This window comes from Simochromis diagramma, unplaced genomic scaffold, assembly GCF_900408965.1.
Source record: "Simochromis diagramma unplaced genomic scaffold, fSimDia1.1 OVJJ01000463.1, whole genome shotgun sequence".
Taxonomy (NCBI): Eukaryota; Metazoa; Chordata; class Actinopteri; order Cichliformes; family Cichlidae; genus Simochromis; species Simochromis diagramma.
This window is the reverse complement of record NW_024386941.1, coordinates 5,817,848-5,826,731: the sequence shown is the minus strand read 5'-3', so window position 1 is coordinate 5,826,731 and position 8,884 is coordinate 5,817,848. Positions and strand designations below refer to the sequence as shown.

At 42.9% G+C, this 8,884-nt stretch overlaps 1 protein-coding gene across 8 annotated transcripts in view; it reads left to right on the top strand.

Annotated features, from left to right (window-relative positions):
* robo1 (roundabout, axon guidance receptor, homolog 1 (Drosophila)) overlaps window positions 1-8,884 on the top strand; it is a 197,030-nt gene that overhangs the window by 184,296 nt on the left and 3,850 nt on the right. For 7 of the 8 annotated variants that reach the window (XM_040037796.1, XM_040037797.1, XM_040037795.1 and 4 more), the window contains 7 exons: window positions 861-1,015; window positions 2,936-3,322; window positions 4,043-4,159; window positions 5,247-5,391; window positions 5,648-5,878; window positions 6,647-7,140; window positions 7,245-7,406. In XM_040037796.1, the coding sequence (XP_039893730.1) occupies window positions 861-1,015; window positions 2,936-3,322; window positions 4,043-4,159; window positions 5,247-5,391; window positions 5,648-5,878; window positions 6,647-7,140; window positions 7,245-7,406 (1,691 nt within the window). The remainder of the gene's footprint in view (window positions 1-860; window positions 1,016-2,935; window positions 3,323-4,042; window positions 4,160-5,246; window positions 5,392-5,647; window positions 5,879-6,646; window positions 7,141-7,244; window positions 7,407-8,884) is intronic. The other variant, XM_040037801.1, reaches the window with a different exon arrangement.

Here is an 8,884-nt window from a genome sequence, read left to right as displayed (position 1 = left end):
GGCTGTACAAGACAAATGTGTTCATTACCCAAAATGAATCCAAGAAATGAGTCATTTAAGAGGGAATAAGAAAATGTAATTCATGGCTAATTCACTGTTTCGATACGCGAACCCAGAGTCACTCTATAGAGATTTGGATACTCAAACAATATATGTTCCTGCATTCTTTTTGTATACTGAATTGATTCATTCAATGAGCAAAAACAGCCTGTCTTTACTTGGCTTAAGGTCCAATAGTACAGTAGAATCTTGTTAAATGAGCCATCTTGATTTGAATTTGAATTAAAGCTGAAAAACAGGAGACAAGACAGAGATGGATGGCAAAACAATGATAAGGATGCATTTTTCTTCTGTTGCTCAAGTCTGTTCTCCTTGTGTACAGCTTAAAAAAAAAAAAACACTTTCCAATGATAGAGATATTGTGTGACACTGTGGAATCTACTCTCTGAGTATTTGTGGTTCACTGCCTGTTCAGGACGTGGATTTCGCAGCATTGGAAGAGAATTTTATCTAGCTGTCTAATCCAGGCGGATCGCTAATGCTCACGAGGGCTCAGGGAAAGTGTCATCGGCTATGGCCAAGCCAAGCACACACAATCTATTTAGCTGGGCTTTTTTTCTAATGTGCTCCCTGGGCCTGTGTGTGGCCGAAAGGCAAAAAGTGCTAAAGCCGGATTTCTACTTTTCCCCTTCTCAGCTGGATAAATAAACTCACATAATCTTCTCTTTCAAATATTATGTTATTGTGGGTGTTGCAGTTCATTCACATAAATGTCACTGCGGCATTGGCTTGGTTTCTTACTATTGTTAACCATTTGGTGCCCTTTTTGTTTTTTTCCTCCTCCTTTTCTTTGTCCACAGGCCTGGTTTACTAAACATTGGGGACTCTGCCACTCAACCCTGGCTGGCCGACACATGGCCCAACTCATGTTCCAACCACAATGACTGCAGCATCAACTGCTGCACTGCTGGCAATGGCAACAGCGACAGCAACTTGGCAACATACAGCCGACCAGGTATGCATGTTTTGTCAGTGCCGTATGTAGTCAACAACCAAAATAAACCCTCCTCTCGAAGGCAACAATGCAATCATTTGACAAAATAACTGTAGAGATAAGAAATGTAGGGAGCTGGGGGAATCTGCAGTGCAAAAGGAAGTAAAATCTGATATCTAGGTTAGCTCCCTGGAGAGTTATTCTGTGTATCGCTCCCTTCTGTAGGTCTCCACAAGAAAAACCTAGAGAAATATTAGGATTAAGAGAGGCTGTGCGCTTGTGTGTTTGATTTATCTGAGGTTAAAGTAGAGCTGTTTTAGGCAGGAAATAAAAGGAGCACACTGAGCAGGGCTCATAGCTCTACTCTGTTGCTAATCAAATTGCTCTGCTGATTTCCATACAGTTGTTATACCCGGTAATGTAATTTCCCCTAAGTGCTCAGTTATTTAAGAAATGTGCAGCGGGCGAAGGGGTCAAGGCTGGACTGCAGACGATGGCCAGAAGCAGAGAAAAAGAGAATGATAGAGGGAGAAGGGTGTACCTGGAAATGCAGATGGAAAGAGAGGAAAAAGTAGTGATGAAGAATAAGTGTATGTTAAATGATACAGTGAGATGTATTGGCATAAATACAGAGCAAAGATAAGATAAGTAGGGTGAGGGGGAAAAAAGAGAACACCACCAGGTGGCCTCTAGTTTATTTAGCACTAGTACAGTTATCAACAAAGGGAGGCATATTTGGCCTCAGAATCTTATGCATTGCTGCCAAACCATACACACACATACACACACACACACACACACACACACACACACACACACACACACACACACACAGAGTATGATGTAGGACGTAATATTAATAATTAACAGCCATGACCAAAAAACCTCTATCCTCTGGAACTTGGATTGCAATGAAATGCTTTATGTTCTAAATTATGCACTTTGGGACTATGCCTTTAAGGGCAGCACATAATTCCTGTCCAGCTGTTCAATCCAATATCCATCCAGCCACTAAATAGTTTCTCCTGACTTCAAACCTTTCCAGTGAGGATTAATAATTCATTTTGTAGACTATAGTCAAGTTGAGTTTTTCTTTGTGCTAATCACCCCTCTGAGGTTGAAGTGTTTAACTCTACCTTAACGTGGTCTGAGATGTTTAACAGGGAATAACAGGCTAGAGGCAGCCCTCACTCGCATGACACCCTGCTGTATGACACTAAGGAGCTTGCCAGACGCATGCTTTGTGTGTGTGCCAAACCTAAATTCTGAACATTAAGAGGATCACTGACTAGGTGACAGAGCAAAGAAATACGAGTTAAGGTCCCTTTATCTCAGCCATAGGGGCGTTTTCACACATCAACCTTTTGAAGTGTTTGAGCTTTTCCATGCAGCTGAAACATGAGTTACGTGGCACGAGCTGCGCGCACCTATGGCCGTCCTTGGTATTTACCGCAAGGCTGGCTCTCAGATCTGCTGGAGGATTTGAATATTTTATGAGCCAGGGAAAATTGGATCTGTCAGTGAAGCTGTGCTTTTACTGCACGCCTCATTCCAGGTCTTTGATACAGACATGTCTCCGTCCCTCTCAATGAGCAAAGACGCTCCCAACCATCAGAAGAAAAAGAACACAGATGACACCTACACTGAGTCATGGGTGAAACTGAGAAGGGGGTAACATAACCTGTGTCAGTCACCTAGAGCAGATCGTCATTTTTGCAAACAAAACTGAGACTTAAAGCATAAGTAGAAATGTCTCTCTGGAAGGTGGGGATCATTTAAAAAGCTTGAGATGAAAAATGTGTTGCTTTTCTTAATTTTTTCAGCTCGACAGTAGATGAAATGATGCCTTATTGTTTGAAATCTTTTGCCAAACTGGCATACTGCTGCTAAGCTGATCAGCAGTAGAAAAGACTGACTAAATGCCCTCCTCATGTTCTTCAGCCGACTGTATCGCCAATTATAACAACCAGATGGAAAACAAGCAGACCAACCTTATGGTGCCTGAGTCAGGAGTCTATGGAGATGTAGACCTGTCCAACAAGATCAATGAGATGAAGACCTTCAACAGCCCAAACCTTAAAGATGGCCGCTTTGTAGGTCCAGGGGGCCAGCCGACACCTTATGCCACCACTCAGCTCATCCAGTCCTCCATTATGGGAAACAACATGAACTCAGACAGAGTGACTGGAGGGAGTGGAGGTGGACTCGTGGGTGGAGGAGAGGTGAATGAGAAACACTGCTGGAAGCCCCCCTCAGTCCAGCAGCAGAAACAGGAAATAAGCTCCCAGCTGCAGTACAACATCATGGAGCAAAACAAGCTGAACAAGGGTGAGTGTGTGGAATAGCCAGCAGCCATCTTTAGAGAGGCCAACTCCAAGCCATGATCTTCTTCCACTCGATTTTTCCCTCACTTCTCTCTTCTCCTGGCTGTTTCGCCCCACTCTGGATACGTGTAGAAGAGTTTCCTGCTCATGTATCCCTTGGCTCTGTCTCAGTCCTTTTCATTCAACAAAAGCACCATCACTGTCTTTCTGCCTGTCTGTATGGCATTCATGCAACCTCTCCACGCAATCAAGTAGAATCTTTACTGCTAAATGAGGGCCAGGCTTGAATTGCTATCATCTTTTGGTATCTAGGGTGTCTCGTTTTATAACGAAAGCAGGTGTGAGAGTTTATCCTTGGTGTCAGGTTTCTAAAGGAAAGATAAAGATAACTCAAAGATCTTTAAAGATGCTTTGAATGAAGCTATCATCACCTGGTCGTACCTGAAGAAAGGAACCACAGCTGGTGTGATAGTTTGAAGATTTCAGTGCAGCTGTTGCATGTGTTCACATACTCACATGAGAATGAATATGAAAGCATGACCTGCATGTTTCATGTGTAGCTAAATACATAGTTCTCAGTGTAATCTCATTTCACTCCATATATTGTTTAACATTTCTAATGTAAAGCGGTGATCTTTGTTTAGTACAAAGTAGTCGTCTCTGTGGTGTCCCTGTTTGCCTGCCTCCCTGAAATAACTATATCCTTCACTATCCTCACCACCAGATCGCTACAGAGGAGGTGACAGCCCTATGCCAGCCACCATTCCCTACAGCCAGACTCATGACAGCCACACTGGGGGCTCCTACAACAGCTCTGACCGGGGCAGCAGTAGTACCTCCGGTAAGATGGTTAGAGGAGCAAGGACAGGAGTTTTTTCAGGTCGGGCAGTCGGCAGTTATACAAATCAACACAGACTCATTCGATGTTCGCAGGAAGAAAAAAAAAAAAAGGCAAAATATTATTTTTCCAGCTAAATTATTACTATGAATTCTATAATCACATATACCCTCAAGCTCCATTTTAAAAATCCCAGTTTTCTCAAAGGCTTTAAATCACTTTGAGCCACTAATAAAATATGCTTTCAATTGTAATTTGATTAATTTGCATGTTAGCCCATCTTGAAGCAAAGCCTTCAGTGTGGAAACATGGTGAATAAAACACAAGTGCCAACAATACTTTGAAACAAAGGCATGAGAGCATGTTTCCATTGTGTTTTGTTTTCTTTATGCAACATCATCCAAGGATGTTTAAAGCAAATTAGATAAAAGGAAATGCATCTTCAAATTATTTTGTGTTTGTTATTCTGCTTTGTACTTTTTATTTCTGTGTTTGTCCTTGCTTATTTTGCATTACTTCCGTTAATTGGCTTTACTTTAATTCCAGTATGGAGCAGCCTAATTTCATCATGGCCTCAATGTCTGTCTTTGGACAAGGACAAATGATAACACATTGCAGACGGCATGCAACACTGCCACCTTAATGCCATGTATCCATTCTGATATTGCGTTTGAAGTTCAAGCCATTAAGGAGCAGCCTTTAGTGCTGCCTGCACATCACAGCTCATTGGTTCACAATTTTAATAGTTTTCTATTAATTGGACCCTTTTCTGCTGTTTTCCTTCTACCTTTCCTCTTCATACTGGGTTATACCCCTTCAGGGAAATAGCTGCTTTATAGTATTTCCCCTCATTTAATTTCTGAGCAGTAATACTTACATAAATTGGAGAGTTGCATTAGCCTTTTCACTCTCACATGTAAAATTATCGTTTTCTTGTCAGTCAGCCTTATTAATGTCAATTGTCTCTGCTGTCAGTATCTTTGTTACCTTGTGATTTCTCCAGCATTAATAATTGATGTGATTTTTAGAGACGGAGAGTATGTGTATCTGTAGCGGTCCTGTGAATGATCGTTTTCCCTTTTGTGAACAGGGAGTCAGGGTCAAAAGAAGGGAGTGCGCACCACCAAAGTACCCAAACAAAGCACAATGAATTGGGCTGACCTTCTGCCCCCTCCTCCTGCAAACCCACCCCCAACTCGGAACACAGAGGAATACTCTCTACCAATGGAAGAAAGGTGGGGCATGTCTAAATGGTCATCTGATCTGACAGTATATTTAAATACTAGTTCATTGCTGCTGCCTTTTCTCCACATTCATTCCAAACAATTGCCCCGAGCATTTTCTGTCCATTAGTGCTAGGTTCATGTCAGACTCTGATAGAAGGCTGACATGAATATTTAGAGGATGTTTTCTGGCTTCAATAAAAAAAAAAAGTTCATGTTTTTGCTGAGCGATATGAAGGTAATGAGGCTTGTTTCTCTCTGCTGGCAGCTGTGATCCAGACATGCAGTGCCCCATGCCCCCCTCTCACATGTACCTGCAGCCTGATGAGCTGGAGGAGGAAGAAGAGATGGAGAGGGGGCCCACTCCTCCCATCCGTGGGGCAGCTTCTTCCCCTGCTGCCGTGTCTTACAGTCACCAGTCCACAGCCACTCTCACCCCCTCACCCCAGGAGGAGATGCAGCCGATGCTCCAGGATGCCCCAGACAGCCATGAACGCAGGTACAGCAGCATGATGTCAAGCTGTCTGCAAGAATAAAGTAGCAGAATAAGAGCACTCAGCTGCTGAAAAGGAAAAAAATCCTCAAGAAATGTATCTATTCTCTAAAGCCTCATAAAGAAACATGATTTACTTTGCATTTGAAATTCATGGCTGTTTTCCTGATTGAGCCCATTAAACTCCATGTATATCGTCTGTATATTGTGTGCACCGTTGGCCATTTTTCAAAAGCATATCTTAGGTTTTAGACTGATTTCTTACCTTCTAGGGAGTCATTTGTTGCAGTTCATTTCTGTATAGTACGGGGATTCAAGCAGTAGAACATTAGGGGTTTTTTAAAAAAAAAAAAAAAAATGTGTTTCAAATAGGTAGCACATCAGCGTAAATTTAGTCAAATGTATTTTTGTCAGTGATTATAATTGTGCAGAAATCCAGCTGTGAGATAGAACTGTTTTGGAAAACTCATCCCTGTTATTGTGCCTGAAGGGGGGGGAAAAAGCCATAATGAATTTGAAGTTCATCTTCCACAGAGAAGCCATTTTAAAATAAATTAGCAAATTCACATCATTGGGGTGATCAAAACTTAACTTCTAATGTGACATCAGAAGATCATCAGCATCATCAACAGTAAAGCACCTCATTTGTAGTCAATTGGCTAAAACATGGGACGATTAGGTTGTTTTTTCCATAACTGGGTAACTATGATTTAATGATGCAAAAAACTCTACAGTTTATAAGATACTGATATGAGTTTCTTCTCATTTTTATAGGCGCCATGCTGTGAGCCCCCCACCCCCTCCCAGGCCCATGTCTCCTTCACACACATATGGGTATATCAACACCCCGTTAGCCTTGGACACGGATGGTATGGAGGAGGAGGACATACTGGAGGAAGAGGAGGACGGCGATGAGACAGATGCAGAGGTGGCTAAGATGCACTACCACCACACCCACCCCCACACAAACCCTCACCATCCCCAGATGCATCCGCGGAGGTTGCTGCTACGAGGGCTAGAACAGACGCCTGCATCCAGCATGGGGGACCTGGAGAGCTCAGTGACGGGCTCCATGATCAACGGATGGGGGTCAGCTTCCGAAGAGGATAATGTCTCTTCGGGGAGATCCAGTGCAGTCAGCTCATCAGATGGATCCTTCTTCACAGACGCCGACTTTGCTCAAGCGGTTGCTGCAGCTGCAGAGTATTCAGGCCTCAGGGTGGCAAAGTACCCTAATTCACAGGGCCAAGAAGTTGTGGGAGCTTCGGGTAAAGTAGACCACTTTTATAGGAAATGTTTCTGCAGTAATTTTATTCTCTTGCTGTCCAAGAAAAAGAGGGGAAAAAAACTATTGTTCTGTTTCTTTTGTCAGCACGAAAATACCAAATAAATCCATCAAGTCACCGTCCTGGCAGCCCGGTGTCTACAGACAGTAACATGAGTATGGCCGCTGTACACAGGAGGCCTCCTAAAAAGCAGAAACAACATCCAGTAGGTCATCCAGCGAACCAGAGACGTGAAGTTTTCAATGAAGGTACACATCTTTTAATTACATCTAGTTATATTTAAAACAGGCTCATTTGATATTGTAGATTACTAAGATAAAATAGTAAAAATCCTTTCTGCCAATTAAGTAAAAACATTTCAGGTTCAAGTAATAGTCATCCAGAAATACAAGTCTTGTTTTAACGAATATTTCTTTCAGGTCTTTTTTTGTTTAAAGCCTATGGTGTGTGTGTGTGTGTGTTATGCAGCATCTAGAAATGATCAATTATCAAGAAAATTAAACGTTTATCATCTCCATCCGGGCACACACAGTCTCTTTATCACTTATCATTATTTACACAGACAAGTGGCAGCAGTTTAGCTGTATCCCACAAGTACACAGATGGTCAGTTTGTATCAATGCTGCTCCTATATTTCCTGTAAAGATATGGAAGGGAGAAGTGCAGTTATCTGTGACAGAGTGTCTGTAAATGACTGAGTATGGGTGTGCTGTAAGCCAGAATTTTAATCATCTTCTCTCATGTGTTTATGCGCATGCATACGTGGCTTCACTCCTAATCTGTGGCAGGGCTGAACAGATCGGGCGAGTGGTGGGCTGGAGGCCAGGGCCATGGTGGGAAGAAATTGAGGGGGGTTGTCTCACGGGGGCTCTGCCCAGCTTGGAGATGCTGACACTAGGATGTCTCTCTACTCTAGCCACTAATGAAATGGATCAAGGTGCTGTGGCTCATACTGAAGCATCACCTAGCTCAGTAGGGGTGGAACATAAACTAAAAAGAGGCTAAATACTGGAACAGCTGCACAGAGAAGGAAAAGCTTTAACCTTGTTAAGGGACAGAGCAATTAACATTTTATAGCACCATCATTTAAAACTCAGAAGCCTACCAACCTGTTTTTCCCCCACTTCCTTTCGGCTTTGATCTTGTGGAAAGATCTTTTTTTTTCATTATTATTTATCTGTATTTGAGAGTGTGCACATTGTCACTCCTGTGTGTACAGTATGTGCTGTCCCAGAGCTGGCTCTCCTCTTAGTGTCAGGTGTCCTTGAGTGTTGGAAGCACTTGACAGGGAGATTTAATATCCAGCTCACTGGGAGCCAGACCAGCTATATCACTGCAGAACCCCCCCCCCCCCCAAAACCATCATCCTTATATCCTGGCTTCCTCCCTATCCGCTGCCCCTCCCATTGGCGTGATCTCTCCATCCCACTCCACTCTCCTCTCCTGCTCTGCTCCGTCTTTGTTTGAGCAAGGAGGGGGCGTACTGACAGCTCTGCAGTTCTGTCTGCCTATCAGTCCTCCTGCTGATTACATTTGATCTGAATGGATTGTTTTTCATTTAGGGTTTATTGCCTCCCCTGCCCCCAACCACCCACCCTCCCACCCTACATACCCTGTCTGTGGTTTGGAATACTGCTTCTGAGGTGATAGGTAAAAAAGATTTAATGAAATTTAAAAGAAAGGAAACACAAACCCTGTTTTCTAGGCACAAATTACATTTACAGAG